The following is a 22344-nucleotide window of genomic DNA, read 5'->3' on the forward strand; positions in this document are numbered from 1 at the left end:
TGTACATTGCTTACAAAAGATACTCTTGGCAGGAATAAGTAAAATTATGTATATACCATTTGTGCCACAATGCTGCTTACAGTCAGAGGAACATTGTATGAGGCTGATAGCATGCATGTTGAATGGGGCTCACATGTAGAATACACATATTTTAATGCAAATACTTAGTGAAGTATGTGTTTAGTGCTCGTGATTACTGATTTATCCTGCTTCATTGGACATCATAATTTGCTTATTGAGTTTAGGGAGCTGCAAATGGAAAAGTTGTATATACGTGTAATTGCAACTTTGTTATAGCTTTGTGGTCAGTAAAATATCTTAAATGTTTTTGTTAAGCTGTAAAATTTATTTATGATCATCAGATGACCTAGCTAGATGATAATGTTAATCTTTGTAGTAACTTTGACAGTGGCTAATTAAGTTACTATTTATATTTGAATTATAATTTATATTGCTAAGCAAATTTTATTGGAAGGGATTAATATGTATATAGGTGTAGTATTTTCTGATACATAAATTTTTTGTAAATTTTTATTGATCAGTCAAATCATAATTAGTTTGCAGTTTTCTTCTTTGGAAAGTTAAGATGCGATTCGGTTTATCCTGTGTATGGTTTATAATCATTATAGTTTGAGATGTATTATACCCTATTTCTGATCTCTCTCAGTTCTTCTAAAGGTCGTGTACAGGTCTGAAGTGTCGAAAAACACAACATTTCTTATCCCTTAAACTGTGCTACACGTTTCTGCATGGGGGACTGAGCATGACATGTAATGTACATTACTAATAAATTTTAGTGGGTTCAAATTGAGCATGATATATTTTCTGGGTGAAGACTCCAAATTTTCCTTATGCGACTAAATTTATAACTAATAAAATATCTCTATAATTTATGTCCCAAACAGGAAGGTTGGTTAATAAATAAGTGGGTGGAAACTTGGTAACTAAGTGAGTATCATGGTCAGAGGATGATACTTTTTGGGAAGAGACAGTTACACTCCACGAGTTTTGCCAGAAGCATGGTTACTCTTCAGTTACACTCCACGAGTTTTGTCAGAGGCATTGCTACTATACAGTTACACTCCTTGAGTCTTGCCAGATGCATTGCTACTCTACAGTTACACTACATGAGTCTTGGCAACATTGTTTACTAGAATTCCAGAGAGCAGTAATAGTGATGCCAGGGATCATTTGTAAAACATGTTGTGAGTACAACAATTTGTGTGTAAATAAAACAAATAAAATTAGCAGAAGTATGTCTGGAAACCCCTGGGAAGTACATCCTGGCAGAAACAATGATTTAAGGGTATAAAAAATGGTGTGATTATATAAAATTATATCAAACAGTAGTGAGTGATGCTTTTGGTTAAAATTATTATTGTCTTACAAAGACAATAATAGCAGCCATTGAGAATGTTCAAAAACATACTGAGTTCCTTCTACAGGTCATACAACATACAAGTGCACTTATGCTCTCTGCATGAAATTCAGTGTTAACTAACAATGACAAAATAACTTAACAGTAATTGGTTGATACCTCTCATTAGGAGTGTTTCTCATTGTGCACAGTTTATGGGTTAAAACACACTTCTTTATTCATTGAATATTTACTAATTTGGAGTAATGATTGAATATACAGTACTATAGTATATATAATACAGTAAATAATGGTAATAAATTTTTGAATGTATCTTCATGAAAACAATTATAAATAAAATCTGATGGAAGCATTTTCATTATGGTTATATGCACTTATTTTTAGCTAAACTTTTGATTTGTATAAGCAGTACATTGATGCTTTGTAGTGAGCAGTATTAACCTGCACGAGGTGTGTGTATATGAAGGCTGGCTGGCCTTGTAGTGTGTCTGCATGTCTTGCTTAAACTCATTGCTATATCCCATTTTTTACAGGGACATATGCAAGTGCCAGAGCTGGTAAGTTAGCTATGTTTGATTTGCAGTTTTATATTTATGCATTTCACAAATGGCAGTATGCATCATGCCCAAATATAATAAGGTTTGCATCCAGCTGGTGATTAATGATGTTTTTAATCACTGGAAAATATTAGCATGGAACTCGGCTCTCCAAGAGAAAGCTGCCTCAGCTTGAAAGGGGAAATTATACAAATTTTTGTTCAGTTTTATCTTGCTGATCAAACTGAAATTCAAATGCAAGTATGAAATATGTTGCAAACTGTTCTTGTAGGTATGTAAATTTGCATAAGATTTACAGGTAATACAAATTTTATTAAAGTATTTTTATCATAATAATAAGCAATGTAAGAATATATTTATTAACAAATTATTTTTGTGTGTATATATAAATAGTATTGTATTTGTATCCAGCTAAGGTAAGTCATTGCATATTAATTGATAATTGATTTGCTTCATAATTAAGATTTGTTGATTCTTTTAATGCCTTTCTTTATTGAAGGTGTCATTATCGTGAAACTTATGAAATGGGTCATTATCTGTCTTCTCAAATGAGTCATTATGATTGTCTTATTAAATGCCATTATCTTCTTATCAAATGAGTCATTATAGTTGTCTTATGAGATGATACTTACCCATTTAATAAGACAGTTATAATGACTAATCTGATATGACAGTAATGACTCATTTAATATCAAATGAGTAATTATAATTGTCTTATTAAATGAGTCATTATCATCATATATTAGATATCCGTGATGGGTGCCCTGAAGTCCTGAAGCGTCTGCCCGAATTTTTTCCCACCGAAGTTTCATTTTTTTAACTGATAAATTTAGAATATCTCCTCTGATCAGCTTTTAATCTTCAGCGCTAGTGTACTGTAACAAGGGCAAGGTTTATGCAACTGTTGGTATATATAATATTGATCATAGGTGCCCTCTAATTAATATTATGCTGCATACTCCAAGATTCTTGGCATGAGTTTCACAACTTGAAGAGAAGCCTTTTCCGATTCACTTCAAATATTTAACACTTTTATCCTACCCAGAAGAAGGCAGAGAGGGTTATTGAAGTGTGTAGGTACCTGTTTGCTAATTTTTGTGTAAAATAAGGAATTTTTTCCTGTTACATCATATTAAATATACAGGTGAGCCCTGCTTTACAGTGCTTTGCTGTACAGCATTTCGCTAATGCAGCAGTTTTCATTTATACCCATTCTTCATTTATTCAGATTTTTTACAATAAATGTTATTCACCACTCACTATAAGCTGAGGACAAAAATATTTTAAGGTAAATAATGTGTGTACTGGATATGATTTTTTTTAGTCCTAGCTCTATTGCTCACTTAACCCTTAACCCTTTGACTGTTTTCGGCGTATAAATACGTCTTACGAGCCAATGTTTCTGACGTATATATACTCAATAATTCTAGCGGCTTCAAATCAAGTGGGAGAAAGCTGGTAGGCCCACATGTGAGAGAATGGGTCTGTGTGGTCAGTGTGCACCACATAAAAAAAATCCTGCAGCACACATTGCGTAATGAGAAAAAAAAAACTGATAGTTTTTTTGGAATAAAACGCCGACTTTGAGGTGTATTTTCTTATAGTATTTATCGTTGTATTCGCATTTTCATGGTCTTAGGTGATAAAATGGAAAACATATTACAGAAATAGAGATGAAATGTTCGATTTTTACCAATGTTCAGGAGTAAATAAATCACACCACACGTCCAATACACGTCAACTGGGGAGTCTAATATTCTTTCACTAGTGCACTGATATTATTTATACAATTTTTACAATAATGCAGTAGTCTGCATAACAGTAAATTTTGTATTTTTTTGTATGAATAAAAAATCAAAATAGAAAGCAATAATAATATAAGAGGGGCCCTAGAGATGTGACTAATGAACAGAGCATATGTTATTTTAGTGCCGCGAATGTCTACCTTGTTTATTCTGGACCCTATTTTGAAATTGGCATCTTTTTTAGTTTGTGTGAAATTGGCCAAATTGCCAATTTCTGACCACCATATTGGGTAGTCCAAATTAGTAAATGGGAGGTTTCTTGTACTCGGCTGATAGATAAAATGGAGTTCTAAAGAAATAGCTATGAGTTTAGTCAACTGGAACAATGGAATTGGCTGAAAACAGGGCTCGAAGTCGGCGAAATCGCCGATACGCATGTGTCGCCGAGACCGCTAACTTTGCGGGAGCATAATTCCATGAGTTTTCTACCAAATTTCGAACTTTTGGTGTCATTACCATCGGGAAAAGATTCTCTATCATTTCATAAAAAATAATTTTTTTTTTTTTCAAAAATTGAGCGACATAGAATGACAGTTTCAGAAAGGGGCCTGAAACAGTCAAAGGGTTAAACTGTCCAAACGTAGATCTACATTTTTCCAACATTTGAAAGTATGTAAAAAAAGTAGATCTTTATTTTAACATTTGAAAAAGTGTAAAAAAACTTTGATCTACATTTTTTTTTTTTTTTTTTTTTTTTTTTATTTGAAAATATGTAAAAAAAAACATAGATCTACTTTTGGAGCACTATGCATGTGAACGTAGATACATGAGTACACCTGTTTTGAAGAGCTTCATTCTTTAACCCTTTCAGGGTCCAAGGCCCAAATCTGGAGTCACGCACCAGTGTCCAAGAATTTAAAAAAAAAAAATTTGTTATTTTTTCTTATGAAATCGTAGAGAATCTTTTTGTGAAGGTAATAAAACAAAAAGTACGAAATTTGGTGGAAAATTGACGAAATTATGCTCTCGCGAATTTTGATGTGTCAGCGATATTTACGAATCGGCGATTTTGCCGACTTTGACTCCCATTTTAGGCCAATTACATTATTCCAATCAACCAAATTCTTAGCTATTTCACTAGTATTACTTCTATTCTATCGATTGAGCACAAGAAATCGCCAAGTCAACTGTTTCAACTACAAAATAAAGTGATCGGAAATTGTTAATTTGGCCAATTTAACACAAAGTTCAAAATATTCCAATTTCAAAATAGGGTCCAGAATAAACAATGTAGGCATTCCTGGCACTAAACTAACATTTCCTCTGTTCATTAGTTATGTTTTGAGGCTTTACAAATAAATTCCATTTTTATTTTTTATTCACATAATGAATTTTTATTCACACCAAAAAATAGAAGATTTACTGTTATGCAATACTGTAATAATTGTATAAATATCATCACCATATTTGTGAATGTATATTAGACCCACCAGCTGACGTGTATTAGACGTGTGAGGTCGTTTGTTTACTCTTGAATATCGGCAAAAATTTAACATTTCTGCTACTTTGAGCTCAGTTTCAAGCCATTTCCAGTGCTAAAACCAATCAAAATCATCTCTATTTCTGTAATATGTCTTCCATTCTATCAAATGAGACCAAGAAATCGCAAATACAACTATAAAAAACATACGAAAAAACACTGCAAAGTTGCTGTTTTAATCGAAAAATCATGATTTCATTTTTTTTCTCTCATTATACACAGTGTGCTGCAGGATCTGTTTTATGTGGTGCACACATACCACATAGATGTATTCTCTCATATCTAGGCCCAAATGTACCACTCACAGTTTATCAGAGTGAGCTGAGCTCATGGCGTAGATCTACGGTTTGGACACTCACCGTAAAGCCGTAGATCTACGGGACGGACCCTGAAAGGGTTAATGGCTGATGGATCTTATTTATTTATTTATTTAGTAATTTTAGCATACATACAGAGGTACAAAAAAATACAGGTAAGAGCAGCATGCCAAAGCCACTTATATGCATAGCATTACGGGCTGGCTTAAAATTAACTTAAGATTAACTAAGCAATGATGAAATCAGTGATAAAACATTATTGTAAACAGATAACTATAAAGCACAAATGAGTATTACAAAGACAGGTCATATGGTTGCATGCTTTGCTGTACATTCAGTCGAATGGAGTATTCTGTTAGGTAGTGTATTTAAAAAAATAACAAAGTTAGATTGGGTCCTGGGTTTAACATTTGTGTGATATAATTGCGAGTAACATTTAGGATATACAATTTATAAGGTTCAGTTATTCAATATTTATTTGGTTTTGAGTGAGTAAGTGATCTTTGAGAAGAGACTTGAATTTATAAACAGGTAGTGTTTCTTTTATATTTACAGGTAATGAATTCCAGATTTTAGGGCCTTTTATGTGCATTGAATTTTTGCATAGCGTGAGATGGACACGAGGAACATCAAAGAGTGATCTGTGCCTTGTGTTATGGTCATGTGTTCTGTTGAGGTTGGCAAGGAGATGTTTGAGGGGAGGGTTAATATCAGAGTTAAGTGTTCTATGTATGTAATAGGTGCAGTAATAAGTATGGATGTTTTGTATGGTGAGTAGGTTGAGTGTTTTGAATATTGGTGGAGTGTGCTGCCTGTAGTGAGAATTTGTTATCATTCTAACTGCAGCCTTTTGTTGGGTAATTAGTGGTCTGAGATGGTTAATTGTTGTTGAGCCCCATACACAAATTCCATAGGTGAGATAGGGGTAAATAAGAGAGTGATAAAGGGCCAGGAGGGCTGACTGTGGAACATAGCACCGTATCTTCGATAGTATGCCTACAGTCTTGGAGATTTTCTTAGAAATTTGTTGTATATGTGTATGAAATTTGAGTATTATCTAGGTGGATTCCTAAGAATTTTCCCTCTGTTAGCTTTGTGATAGGTGATCTGTTTATCGTTATGTTAAGAGGTACATCTGTAGCTCTGTTTCCAAACTGAATGAAGTAGGTTTTGTCAATATTTAGTGTAAGTTTGTTAGTCCTCATCCAGGTAGATATTTTCTGTAATTCGGTGGTTTACAGTATTGGCTAGCGTGACTGGGCTCGGGTGAGAGAAGACATATGTAGTGTCATCTGCAAGAAGTGTGGGTTTGAGTAATTGCGAAGCATTTGGCAGGTCATTTATGTATAGGAGAAAGAGAAGAGGGCCAAGGACACTTCCCTGTGGGACACCAACTGTAATTGGTTGAGCGGAAGAGCTTGCCCCATTTGCGTACACATATTGGCTTCTGTTGCTGAGGTATGACTTGAGGTAGTTGAGGGAGTGCTCTCTAATACCATAGTGTGACAATTTTACGTGGAGCAAGTCATGGTCAACTGTATCAAAAGCTTTACGTAAGTCAATGAAGATCCCCAGTGGGACAAACAGGATAGTGCCCGATAAGTTCAGTTTGTTTAGAGGCAAAATTGCCAATACAGTAGGACCCCTGTATTCATGGGGGACATGTTCCAAGGACCTGCCATGGATACCAAAACAGTGGATAGTAGTGAACCCCCATATATGTTGTTTTTCGATTACATACATACCTATGATTAAGTTTAATTGATAAATTATGCACAATTAGTGGAGAATTAACACTTTCATTGATAGGAAGCACTTCACATCTTTGAAGAACAGAAACCATCATTATTCTTGCACCTCGAGGCGATTATGAAGCAAAATTAAGGGTTATTTTCCAGCCACGGTAAGCTGCGGATACTCGAATCTGCAGATACAGTCCTACTGCATACTATTATACAACTTGAAGAAACTTGGGCTTATTGGAATCGTGCAGTAGCTGGAGACTGCCTCTTCTGATTGGCTTCAAACCTTTAAAGCTTATTTATGTGATAAGAAAGATGCTGCTGAATAGCTTTAAATTGTGTAGGGGCAAATTATCCCATATGTATATGTATTAGGAATGGGATAATACCAAACATTTTGCCTTACCAATACCCAATTTTTGGCTGATACTGGTACTTTTCATATATTTTTTATTTTTAAAATTATAAGGACTATGTTCACTGTAGATGGGAATGGTTATTGCACATTCGGTATTAAATATCACAAGAAGGTTAATAGTGTTAGTTACTGGTTGTCAATGACACTTGTCACTAGTTTGTGTACTCACTTAGTTGTGGTTGCAGTGAAGTCACAGCTCCTTGCCTTGTTTGTGTGTGTGTGTTTGTGGCTGTGTGTGTGCGCATGTGCACATGGTTGAGTGTACTCAGTAGTGTAACACGCTACCTCACAATTGTGAGGTAGTGTTAATGTTAATTTTAAGCATCAGTGTAATATTAGCATTTTAAAAAGTATCTGCTGTTTTTTCACCAATACCCGTCGATACTGACGTTTTGACACATCCCTAATACATATAAATATTCAGAAACTAAAAAGCTTGTAAAATGCTTGGAGAATGCTTCTTCTGGTTTCCTTCAAACTTAGAGCAGTAGTATGTCATACTTAGAGGGAGAATTATATATTTGCTATAGTAGTTTTATTAAGTTTTTTTTGTGTAATGCTCTTTTGGATCAAAAAGAAATTTGACTATAGAGTTGAAAAATTAACAGACCTTTAAAACAACATGAAATTCAATGAAGAGAAATTTCAGTTACTCCGATGTGGAAAACTCAAAGAAATTAAAATAATATCGGAGTATAAAATAAACTCCAACCACGCAATAGAGTGAGAAACTAATATGAAAGACCTGGGAGTGATAATGTCAGAGAATCTCACTTTCAAAGATCACAAGAATGTTTTTATCACATCTGCCAAGAAAATGATAGGATGGATAATAAGAACCTTGAAAACTAGGGATGTCAAACCCATGATGATTATCTTCAAATTGTATTCTCTCTAGGCTGGAATACAGCTGTACATTACTGGCCCTTTTCAAGGCAGGCGAATCTGCAGACCTGGAGAATGTACAGTGGACCCTCAGTTATTGGCCGTAATCTGTTTCAGAAGCTCGGCCTAAGACCGAAATGACCAAAAACTGAAATAATATTTCCCATAAGAATTAATTAATGGAAATGCAGTTAATCCGCTCCAGACAAAAATACATATTCACAAAAAATAATTTTTTTAACAATTATTTAAGTATTACATACCTTTATTGAAGGCTAATGCTGGCTTCTGGAAAATAGGGAGGAGGAAAGAGGGTAGGAGTTTGTTGTTGTTGGATAGGGGAATCCCCCTCCATAAAGACTTGGTAGCAAAGCCTTCTCTGGGGTTACTTCCTTCTTTGTCTTTTAAAACCACTAGGACCAGCTTTAGTCACTGGATCCCTGTCACACACCAAATATGTCCATAGAGGTCTGTTTCTGACATCTTTTAAAGATTTCCCTGAAGTGGGACAGGGTTTTAGTCATTGAACATGTTGCAGATATGGTTTGTTTCAGCTTGGTCAGGGTGGTGTTTCTCTACAAAAGCTTGCACCCTAGTACACATTGCACACACCTCTTTAATCTCTGAAGAAGGCTTCTCCTTCACTCTCTTCCTCCTCTGAAACAAGTTCCTCAGCCGCAGTCTGTTGCTGTTCGAGTTGAAGCTCTTGCAGCTCTTCAGTGGTTAGCACTTCCCTGTGGTCCTCCACCAACTCTTCCACATCCTCGCCACTCACCTCCAACCCCAGGGACTTGCCCAGTGCCACAAAAGAATCCACAGGGTCGGCAGAGTCAGGGTCAGCCTCAAACCCTTCAAAATCCCTCTCTTGGACACAACCTGGCCACAATTTTCTCCAAGCAGAGTTCAAAGTCCTGGAAGTCACTCTCTCCCAAGCCTTACCTATAAAGCTTATGCAATTGAGGATAGTGAAGTGATCTTTCCAGAACTCTCTTAGGGTCAACTGAGTGTCAGAGGTCACTTCAAAGCACTTTTCAAACACTGCTTTCGTGTAGAGTTTTTTGAAGTTAGAAATGACCTGGTGGTCCATGGGTTAGAGAAGAGGAGTGGTGTTAGGGGGCAAGAACTTCACTGTGATGAAATTGAAGTCCCTAAACACTTCGTCTTCCAAGTCTGAAGAATGTGCAGGAGCATTGTCCAGTCCCAGGAGGCACTTGAGTGGCAATTTTTTTTCCAGGAGGTATTTTTTCACACTTGGGCCAAACACATCATTAACCCACTCTGAAAATTTGCCTTGTGACCCATGCCATTTGATTAGCTTTCCACATCACACACAATCTATTCTTGACGACATTGCTTTTCTTGAACACACTGGGATTTTCTGAGTGATACACCAGTAAAGGCTTCACTTTAAAATCCCCACTAGCATTAGCACACAACAAAAGAGTAAGCCTGTCTTTCATAGGCTTGTGTCCTGGCAGTGCCTTTTCCTCTTGCGTGATGTAGGTCCTGTTTGACATTTTCTTCCAAAACAGGCCTGTTTCGTCACAATTGAACACTTGTTGGGGTTCGAATCCTTCAGCCTTTACATAGTTTTTGAACTCCTGTATGTTCTTTTCAGCCGCTTTTTTGTCAGAATTTGCAGCCTCTCCATGCCTTACAACACTGTGTATGCCAATATGCTTCTTAAATCTCTCAAACCACCCTTTGTTGGCCCTAAATTTACTACCAGTGGCACTTGTTCCAGGAGTTTTTTGTAGAAGATCCTCATGTAACAGCCTTGCCTTCTCACAAATAACAGATTCCACAACACTGTCTCCCACTAATTCTTTTTCCTTAATCCACAATAACAACAACTTTTCCATATCTTCCATTATTGGTGACCTTTGTTTCGTTATAAAAGTTACTCCTTTCGCAACATTAGCGTCCTTGATCTGTTCTTTCTTTGCCAGGATGGATGTAATGGTAGATTTGTTTTTCCCGTACATCCTAGCAAGTTCCAGCACCTGCATACCACTCTCATACTTATCAACCACTTCATGCTTAAATTCCATGGTATTTCTCACTTTCTTTACCACAGGAACTTTACTACAAACTTTCTCTGGAGCCATGATTACTTATTTCGTAGTTGCACTGTAAAAAAAAAATAAAAAAAAAATGGAAAACAAGTGAAATGTTTGGCTGTATGAGCAGAAGCTTCCTCACACACTAAGAGACGCAGCCAGACTGATGCGCAAGCGGCCCCAGCCGGCGGACGGGCGCATCCGAAACGGCTGATCACCGAAATAACGGCTGATCTCCGGGAGCCGAAAAACCGGCTGATGTCCGAGTTGGCCGATAACAGGAACGGCCGATATCTGAGGGCCCACTGTACAGAGAACTTTCACGGCACACATAAAGCACCTAAACTACTGGGAACGGTTGAAGGCCCTTGATTTGTATTCCCTGGAATGCAGGCGAGAAAGATACATGATAATATACACTTGGAAAATCCTAGAGGGACTAGTCCCAAATTTGCACACGAAAATCACTCCCTATGAAAGCAAAAGACTTTGCAGGAGATGCAGCATCCCCCACCCCTTCCAGTGAAAATTGGGGGTGCCACAAGTACGCTAAAAGACAAAACAGTGTCATGAGCCAAAGACTTCATCTGCCTCCCAACATATATAAGAGGGATTACCAGTGGACCCGTGGATGTCTTCAAGAAGGTGCTGGACAGGCACCTAAAGTCAGTAACTATCAGCTGGGTTGTGGTTTGTATGTCGGTCTGCATGTGGCCAGCAGTAACAGCCTGGTTGATCAAACCCTGATCCACCAGGAGGCTTGGTCACAGACAGGGGCACTGGGGCATTGATCTTCAAAACCCCCTCCACATATACTCCTGGTATTTCAAACCTACACCATTTAAATTTATATTCAGTTTCCTCTAGCCTTTCAGGAAACCTTAACATTTTATCTAAAACCTACAACATATATATCTGGCAGAATTTATAATATTTTTTTTTTACATTGCTGTCGTTTATTATGTACCTTTTCATGGAAAAATATTGAAATAATTTACACCTGGGAAATCCTTGAGGGACTAGCCCCAAATTTGTTCACACAAATCACTTCCTATGGCAGACGATACAAAACATGCCTAATTAAAAGCATGGGTTCTACGAGTGCACTACAACATAATACAGTAAGTGTAAGGGGGCCCAAGACTTTCAACAGCCTTACATTATATATAATGGGGATTACTAAAAGATCTCTTAGTTGTTTTCAAGAGAGAACTTTGTAAGTTCCTCAGATCAGTTCCTGATAAGCTGGGTTGTGCTTCATTTGTTGGACCTCATGTGGCCAGCAGTTACAACCCGGTTGATCAGACCTTAATATACCAGGAGGCCGGGTCTGAGATTGAGCCACAGGGGCGTTGACCTTCGAAAACATCCTTCAGGTATCAAGTATCCTGGAAAATGAACATGCATATTAATTTTTATCAATATTAATGTTGAGTGTCCGTCACAACTGACACTCAAGTGAAGTGCTCGCTAAGTGACTGCCTTGCTACAGTTTTGTAGATTCACATGTATACTTGTGCACACGTATACATATGTACATGTATACATAAGCACATATACTATGCATATGCACAAACTTACACACATATGCAGCAGCTGTGACTCGACCCCTGCAACCGCAAATGAGTACAAGTGTACATACCTACCTACATACACATGAGTGCATACACATGCACTTATATATGCACACACATATACATATGTACTTATATATACACACACACACACACACACACACACACACACACACACACACACACACACACACACACACACACACACACAGAGAACAACCACTGTGAAAATAATAGTGACTTCCAAGCGCTTTTGTGATTTCTCACATTGTCAAGTTTATATATTTTTGTGTTAAAATGTTATAGTTGCCGTGAATTATTTCCATCGGTGACGATGAGGCAGAGAAGGCTGGGCTTATGCAACATGGAATGCCTTTCTCGGATCTCGCGGGGACCTTAATTAATACATTACTTAAATGGATAATTATGATCAAAGTCTAATTAAAGGGTTATTATAGTAATTAAAGATCCGTTATCCCATAGTAGATACTACAGAAAAATGCCAGCAGTGGTGGTGGTGAGAGGGAGGACGAGTTGGTGGAGGATGGGGGAGGGAAGGTCTTGTGGTAGTGGTAATGTAGGGCTGGTCTGTGTTGTGTAGTGGGTGGGTGGGTGACGGACGCTTTGCTGCTGCTCATGTGGCTATTGCATCTCACTTGTGTGTACTCGCCTAGTAGTGTACTCGCCTAGCAGTGTATTCACCTGGTAGTATGCTCACCCGCTACTGTGCTCATCTAATTATATATTCTTAATACTTGTCGAGCGACTTAACTGATGTGCGGCCTCCAGGGACTTGTCATACATAGTATTGAAAGTGTTTGTGTTGACACTGCTCTGAGACATTGAGTACTGCAAGAGTGAAAGTATTCATAATATTTGCAAGAGTTCGTCCCCAGACCTCATACCAGGACTCCATGGCAGGTAATGTTATTTGTATCATGTCGGTTTTTTATATATAGTGTTGATACACACCTTGCTTGATGTATTACACGGTTTGTTATCGTGGTGTTTTGTAGGTTTGTAGACTGCAGCCATAGAGAGAGAGACTACCTTTCTGTTGCATGAGTGTGATGCATACAGATAGTAGGCTGGTAGACGGCTATCATTCAAGGAGTAACTACCCTCCTGTCATACGAGTGAGTGTGTAATGAAAGCCTGTTAAACGTTTTGCACTCTGGCAGGGTTACTGTTTTTTTTTTTAACTAATAATGAAAGATAAGTAAATCCTAAAAGCTTCTATTGCGAATCGGTTATACACTTTACTGTTACCTTTCCTCATGTTTTTTAATAGTTCCTAGGCCAGAGAGAGAGAGAGGGTAGGGGGAGAAACGGAAGCCAGCAAGCTTTTTAAGGGCTCTTGATTCAAAGCTTTATAACTGCCTTCCCTGATTATCTCCCATCCCTCAGGCGGTGTATAACTCTTGCAGGTATAGCGCTTGCTCCTGATTATACTGCTGATGTTGCTTGTGTTGGGTAAACAGTAGACGGAGGACTGGATGGTTTTATGTGACATTCCTCTCACCAGGGCTGTGGTCACACTTTCCCGTTAATTGTCCGATCAAATAAAATCATGATGTACTCCGCCAGTAGAGGCAGTGGTGGTGAATGATTTCGTTGGTGATAGTGGGTTGAGGGTTGCCTCTTGATGACTGCTAGTGCTGGAATGTTGAGTGCCACCTTGCCCTCTCCACTCTACGAGTGAAATCTCTGCCTCCACAGGGCACACCACCACCTCTTTACCCAGAGTCCGTGAAACAAGCCCGGCTGCCCTGGAGTCTATCTGGAGCGCTAAGTAATTATTTCGACGATTTTTTTCTCGTACGCATTGATATGTTTTTGTTTATCATGGGTCCAGATAAATTTATTTTCTGATGTATACAGAACTATTAAGTAGATGAATAAGACACGTGTGCAGCAACACTTGCATATTTTCATTGTGGAGATAACACCACTTGTTGATATGTCTCCACCTTATAGATATCCAGGTGGTCCCGGACTTTTTCCAAGCTGAAGGTGTTCCCCAGGAATGTGTTCTGAGCACAACACTTTTTTTCTCCTTGCTATAAATGATTTGGCATCTATTTTTCCATCCAATATTTGGTCATCACTATGTTGATGACTTTGCTATAGCTTGTGCAGACGCTAACTGCCACCACGTTGCCGTTTCTCTCCAGCAACAGAGAACAATATGATATTCAATGAAGACAAATTCCAACTACTCCGTTATGGAAAACTGGAGGAAATAATAACTAGGACTGAGTATACTACTAACTTTAATCACACAGTAAAGCGGAAAAGTAATGTGAAGGACCTGGGTGTGGTAATGTCCGAAGACCTCACCTTCAAGGACCACAACAATGCCACTATCACATCTGCGAGGAAACTGATATGATGGATAATGAGAACATTCAAGGCAAGAGATGCTAACTCAGTGATGATCCTTTTTAAATCACTTGTTCTCTCTAGGCTGGAATATTGCTGTACATTAACATCTCCATTCAGGGCAGGTGAAACTGCAGATCTAGAGAATGTACAGAGAACCTTTACTGCACGTATAAGTTCCATCAAACACCTTAACTACTGGGAACGCCTGGAAGCACTTGTACTCACTGGAGCGCAGGCGAGAGAGAGATATCATAATCTTCACCTGGATGATTCTGGAGGGACTGGTCCCTAATATGCACACAGAAATTACCCCATACGAAAGCAAAAGACTTGGCAGGCGATGCAACATACCCCCAGTGAAAAGTAGGGGAGTCACTGGTACACTAAGAGAAAACGCAGTAAATGTCCGGAGCCCAAGACTTCACCAGCCTCCCACCAGCAATAAGGGGCATTACCAGTAGACCCCTGGTTGTCTTCAAGAGGGAGCGGACAGATACTTAAAGACGGTGCCGGATCAGTCGGGCTGTGGTTCATACGTTGGATTGCATGTGGCCAGCAGTAACAGCCTGGTTGATCAGGCCCTGATCCACCGGGAGGCCTGGTCATGGACCGGGCCGTGGGGGAGTTGATCCCCGGACTAGACTCCAGGCAGCATGTGGTCAACCGTGTTTCCAATTGGGCCACTATTCATGGTTTAGTTTTTTTAGTTCTAAAACTCGCCAAATTACTTTCACTAGACGTTCTGTCGTCTCTGATCATCCATTGTACCTATATATATATATGGCTCACGTATCCCAGAACGTGATACGGCCTTCTGTTTGATGGTCGGTTATCCTGAGAACATCACATTACCTCTCAGAAGGCAACTTGTCATAGCCGGTTGAACCTCCTTAAAACTCGCGCTCATTTTTCATGGGGGGCTGATCGTAGAACTCTCCTTCGACTACATTCAACCCTAATTTTATCGAAACTCGGTTATGGCGACCAGATAAATTCAGCGGCCTCTCCTGCAACTCTTTCTAGTCTTAATTCCATCCATCACCAGGGATTGCGTTTATGCTTCGGTGCTTTTTGCTCTTCACCGGTTGAGAGCCTCTGCAGAGGCGAATATTCCATCCTTGACCGATCGTCGTGATGGTCATTGCCTTCGCTATTATGTTCGCTCTCATGACCTCCGCAATCCTGCCATATATAGGATAGTCATTGATGTTAGTAGACGTTCTTTATTTGTTCGTCTCCCCTGTTTACTCCGTCCCTTTTCTCTTTGCCTACATTCGCTCTTGTCTTCTCATCGGTTACCATCTTTCTATGTTCATGTAGCATCTCACTTTTCCTTACCCCCTTGTGAAGTTCCGACGGTTCGTGTCTGTTCTTTCCCACTGCCTTGCGCGAGAGCCCAACTGCCTATGGTGGCTTCTCGCTCTCTTTTTCTTAATCACATCCGATCTCATTCTCATGCCATTGCAGTGTACACCGATGGACCCAAGTCTTCTGACGGCGTCAGATTAGCAGCAGTGTTTCCGGACAGCGTCGTGCAAGGGCATTTATTATCCTCGGCTAGCATTTTTGTGGCTGAATTGTATGCCATTCTCGTAGCACTTATCTGTATTGCATCTATGCCTGTGTCACCATTTGTGGTCGATTCAGACTCCTTTAGTGCTTTACAGGCTATAAAAAAAAACTGATAAACCTCATCTCCTGGTTCTTCGTATCCAACTTTGGTTACGCCGTATCTCTGGCAAACACAGATAGTTTTTTGTTGGGTTCCCGGTCATGTTGACATACAGAGAAATGAACAAGCGGTCAGCAGTACATGACCTCCCAGTTTCATATAGAGGTGTTCCATTCACAGACTGTTTTGCTGTAATTGCTATCCACCTTCGCACCCGTTGGCCAACAACTTTGGTCTGATCTACTACATAACAAATTGCATTCTTTAAACCAAGTAGTATAGGTTTCTGGCCGTCTTCTTGTCATCAGTGTCGAAGTTGGGACACTGCTCTCTCCCATCTTCGTATCGGTCACACTCGTCTTACTCACGGGTATCTCATGGAGAGGTGCCCTGTTCTACTCTGTGAGAATTGTCAGGTTCCAGTTTCTGTTAGCCATATTCTGTTGGAGTGTCCACTCTATCAACGAGCACGCAGAATTTACCTCCAACGTCGTCACTGCTCTACTGCCCTTACTTTACCTTCCCTTTTTGCTGATGGACCCTCCTATAATCCAGACTCTCGTTGACTTTTTGACAGCAACTGATTTACTGCACAAACTCTGATAATGATGCCGCTAGCACTCCTCACAGCCCTTTATACCTCAATCTCTTTCTACCCTCTACCCCTGCACTATCCACTGCCCCGCTGCACTCCATGACCTAATAATCATCCCTCTCCCTCTGGCTACCCAATACCCCTGCACCCTTCCCTGCCCTGCTGTGCTGTATGACCCTTGTAGGTTTAGCGCTTCTTTGTTATAATAGGCAGGTGGTGGATGTGTCGAATTAGTGTTTCGACTGATTACATGAGTTATTGCAACAATAAATTTACACTCTTGCTGTTTCTGGCAAAACTATCGTTGCTTTATAAGCCAGGATCACAGAGTCTTCGTAAAAAGCAACGACATAAACACCTCTCAGTGACATGCGTTGAATACTCTGAGGCATAAACAACAGTTTCACTGTATATATATACAATGAGAGTTTTACTGTCGCAATTGTTTCTAGTATTTAAGTATTCTTGATGTTAGTATGAAGGTGACTTGCAACCTTATTGAACCTCGACCAGTCGATAGGCTTGAAACTTAACACAATACCTTCGTCTCTCCCCAACTCTTCCCTTCATTGTTCCTTAACTCCCTAGGGTTGAGGTGAGAGTGAATGGTGTACTGTTTACCCCTCACACACTTCCTTGCTGGTACCTCCCTCTCACACCTCACCACCACCTCCCTCTCACACCTCACCACCACCTTCCTCTCACACCTCACCACCACCTCCCTCTCACACCTCACCACCACCTCCCTCTCACACCTCACCACCACCTCCCTCTCACACCTCACCACCACCTCCCTCTCACACCTCACCACCACCTCCCTCTCACACCTCACCACCACCTCCCTCTCACACCTCACCACCACCTCCCTCTCACACCTCACCACCACCTCCCTCTCACACCTCACCACCACCTCCTTCTCACACCTCACCACCACCTCCCTCTCACACCTCACCACCACCTCCCTCTCACACCTCACCACCACCTCCCTCTCACACCTCACCACCACCTCCCTCTCACACCTCACCACCACCTCCCTCTCACACCTCACCACCACCTCCCTCTCACACCTCACCACCACCTCCCTCTCACACCTCACCACCACCTCCCTCTCACACCTCACCACCACCTCCCTCTCACACCTCTCCACCACCTCCCTCTCACACCTCACCACCACCTCCCCCTCACACCTCACCACCACCTCCTCACACCTCACCACCACCTCCCTCTCACACCTCACCACCACCTCCTTCTCACACCTCACCACCACCTCCCTCTCACACCTCACCACCTCCTCCCTCTCACACCTCACCACCTCCTCCCTCTCACACCTCACCACCTCCTCCCTCTCACACCTCACCACCTCCTCCCTCTCACACCTCACCACCTCCTCCCTCTCGCACCTCACCACCTCCTCCCTCTCGCACCTCACCACCTCCTCCCTCTCGCACCTCACCACCTCCTCCCTCTCGCACCTCACCACCTCCTCCCTCTCGCACCTCACCACCTCCCTCTTGCACCTCACCACCTCCTCCCTCTCGCACCTCACCACCTCCTCCCTCTCGCACCTCACCACCTCCCTCCTCTCGCACCTCACCACCTCCTCCCTCTCACACCTCTCCACCTCTTCCCTCCCACACCTCTTCCCTCTCCACCTCTTCCCTCCCACACCTCTTCCCTCTCCACCTCTTCCCTCCCACACCTCTTCCCTCTCCACCTCCTCCCTCTCACACCTCTCCACCTCCCTCTCACGCCTCTCCACCTCCTCCCTCTCACGCCTCTCCACCTCCTCCCTCTCACGCCTCTCCACTTCCTCCCTCTCACACCTCTCCACCTCCTTCCCTCTCACACCTCTCCACCTCCTTCCCTCTCACACCTCTCCACCTCCTTCCCTCTCACACCTCTCCACCTCCTTCCCTCTCACACCTCTCCACCTCCTTCCCTCTCACACCTCTCCACCTCCTTCCCTCTCACACCTCTCCACCTCCTTCCCTCTCACACCTCTCCACCTCCTTCCCTCTCACACCTCTTCACCTCCTCCCCTCTCACACCTCTTCACCTCCTCCCCTCTCACACCTCCTCCCCTCTCACACCTCAACACCTCCTCCCCTCTCACAACTCTCCACCTCCTCCCCTCTCACACCTCTTCACCTCCTCCCCTCTCACACCTCTCCACCTCCTCCCCTCTCACACCTCTTCACCTCCTCCCCTCTCACACCTCTCCACCTCCTCCCCTCTCACACCTCTCCACCTCCTCCCCTCTCACACCTCTCCACCTCCTCCCCTCTCACACCTCTCCACCTCCTCCCCTCTCACACCTCTCCACCTCCTCCCTCTCTCACCTCTCCACCTCCTCCCTCTCTCACCTCACCACCTCCTCCCTCTCGCACCTCTCCACCTCCTCCCTCTCGCACCTCTCCACCTCCTCCCTCTCGCACCTCTCCACCTCCTCCCTCTCGCACCTCTCCATCTCTTCCCGCTCACAACTTGTTACCTCTTCCTTCCTACAAATTACTACCTCCTTCCTCGCACAATCCCTTGTCCCCTCTCCTTCCTATACGTTGCTACCTCCACCCTTTCACACTTTTCTGCATATCCCCACCCACCCACCCACCCACCCACCTGCTGCGCCCGCCCCACCACCTGCTGCGCCCGCCCCACCACACATGATGCCCCCCTCATCCCTATATGAGACACCCACGCTTCACTTTGCTATCATTGTACTCATTATTAGACTTCCTCTTCTCGTCATGAGGTCCCTGGTAATGAGGTATCATCTGGCACTCCCCGCCTGCCTCACTTCACACACCCGCAGTATCATCATCAAGCTTATTGATTGATTTATTTTCCTATGTAACTCATGGCCGATTACATGCGGGACCACCAGTTTGTCGTGTGTGTACACCTTCTGCCTTGCCTCAGAATTTCTCCTGTTGTCTTACAACATTGCATAGTTCCTGACGACGCACGAGAGTGCTAAAGAATTACATCCCATGTGACTTGTTCTGCAATATATATATATATATATATATATATATATATATATATATATATATATATATATATATATATATATATATATATATATATATATATATATATATATGCAATAAGATCACAGTAAACAGGTGATTTCAGAATATGCAAAAAACCACTGTGAAAAAATAGAGACATTCCAAGCGCTTTCGTGACTACTCTCGTTACTTTTATTGTTCCTTGATAATGTGAGTAGTCACGAAAGCGCTTGGAATTTCTGTTCTTTCACAGTGGTTGTTTTGTGTGTGTGTGTATGTATGTATGTATGTATGTATATATATATATATATATTATATATATATATATTATATATATATATATATATATATATATATATATATTATATATATATATATATATATATATATATATATATATTTATATATATATATATATATATATATATATATATATATATATATATATATATATAATTTGTATACTCTGTTGTATATTTCTTCCTCAGTTGGATTGAGGGATACTAGCTAGTAAAGGTATCATCGTCATCTTAGGATTCAGTATCATGTAGTGATCCTTCTTTTCATGGAGATACATGATTATATACACTTGGAAAATTCAAGAGGGATTAGTACCAAACTTGCTCACGAAAATTACTCTATGAAAGCAAAAGACTCGGCAGACGATGCAATATTTCCCCAGTTAAAACCAAGAGTGTCACTAGCACGATAAGAGACAACACTAAGTGTGAGGGGCCCAAGACTGTTCATCCGCCTCCCAGTATACATAGGGGGGATTACCAGTAGGCTCTTGGCTGTCTTCAAGCACGCACTGGACAGGCACCTAAAGTCAGTACCTGACCAGCCGGGCTGTGGTTCGTACATCGGGTTGCGTGCCGCCAACAGTAACAGCCTGGTTGATCAGGCCCTGATCCACCGTGAAGCCTGGTCACAGGCCGGGCCGCGGGGGCGTTGATCTCCGAAACTATCCAGGTATACTCCAGGAGTGTTAAACGTAGCTGGAGTGCAGCATAGAATGCCTGACCAGGTAACAGGTCATCACCACCTGATTAAGACCTGTGTCAGAATACACTGTGCTGTTTCCTGACCAATAAACCACCACCACCACTACCTCAGTTACAGATCAGAATGTACAGACAGACTATTTGATTTATTGTCAATGTGTGCTGTATATATACCGTATAATATATATATATATATATATATATATATATATATATATATATATACTATATATATATATATATAATATATATATATATATTCTTATATGGTTTCTTTTTCTGTCTCATAAACACGCTAGATAACAGGGATATCTTGCTACTCCTACTTACACTTTGGTCACACTTCACAGACATGCACATGCATATATATATATACATACATCTAGGTTTTTCTCCTTTTTCTAAATAGCTCTTGTTCTTTTTTATTTCTTCTATTGTCCATGGGGAAGTGGAAAAGAATCTTTCCTCCGTAAGCCTTGCGTGTCGTATGAGGCGACTAAAATGCCGGGAGCAATGGGCTAGTAACCCCTTCTCCTGTATACATTTACTAAAAAAGAGAAGAAGAAAAACTTTATAAAACTGGGATGCTTAAATGTGCGTGGATGTAGTGCGGATGACAAGAAACAGATGATTGCTGATGTTATGAATGAAAAGAAGTTGGATGTCCTGGCCCTAAGCGAAACAAAGCTGAAGGGGGTAGGAGAGTTTCAGTGGGGGGAAATAAATGGGATTAAATCTGGAGTATCTGAGAGAGTTAGAGCAAAGGAAGGGGTAGCAGTAATGTTAAATGATCAGTTATGGAAGGAGAAAAGAGAATATGAATGTGTAAATTCAAGAATTATGTGGATTAAAGTAAAGGTTGCATGCGAGAAGTGGGTCATAATAAGTGTGTATGCACCTGGAGAAGAGAGGAATGCAGAGGAGAGAGAGAGATTTTGGGAGATGTTAAGTGAATGTATAGGAGCCTTTGAACCAAGTGAGAGAGTAATTGTGGTAGGGGACCTGAATGCTAAAGTAGGAGAAACTTTTAGAGAGGGTGTGGTAGGTAAGTTTGGGGTGCCAGGTGTAAATGATAATGGGAGCCCTTTGATTGAACTTTGTATAGAAAGGGGTTTAGTTATAGGTAATACATATTTTAAGAAAAAGAGGATAAATAAGTATACAAGATATGATGTAGGGCGAAATGACAGTAGTTTGTTGGATTATGTATTGGTAGATAAAAGACTGTTGAGTAGACTTCAGGATGTACATGTTTATAGAGGGGCCACAGATATATCAGATCACTTTCTAGTTGTAGCTACACTGAGAGTAAAAGGTAGATGGGATACAAGGAGAATAGAAGCATCAGGGAAGAGAGAGGTGAAGGTTTATAAACTAAAAGAGGAGGAAGTTAGGGTAAGATATAAACAGCTATTGGAGGATAGATGGGCTAATGAGAGCATAGGCAATGGGGTCGAAGAG

At 40.9% G+C, this 22344-nt stretch overlaps 1 protein-coding gene across 2 annotated transcripts in view; it reads left to right on the forward strand.

Moving 5' to 3' along the window:
• The first annotated feature begins 1911 nt into the window (after positions 1 to 1911).
• Positions 1912 to 22344, forward strand: part of pnut (septin 7-like protein pnut) — a 294459-nt gene continuing 274026 nt past the window's right edge. Inside the window, exon 1 of one of the 2 annotated variants that reach the window (XM_053785935.2) lies at positions 1912 to 1935. In XM_053785935.2, coding sequence (XP_053641910.1) covers positions 1918 to 1935 — 18 coding nt within the window. In that variant the 5' untranslated portion in view covers positions 1912 to 1917. Of the gene's footprint in view, positions 1936 to 12826; positions 13138 to 22344 lie in introns of those variants that run through there. The other variant, XM_053785937.2, reaches the window with a different exon arrangement.

The sequence above is a fragment of the Cherax quadricarinatus genome, chromosome 50 (assembly GCF_038502225.1).
Source record: "Cherax quadricarinatus isolate ZL_2023a chromosome 50, ASM3850222v1, whole genome shotgun sequence".
Lineage (NCBI taxonomy): Eukaryota > Metazoa > Arthropoda > Malacostraca > Decapoda > Parastacidae > Cherax > Cherax quadricarinatus.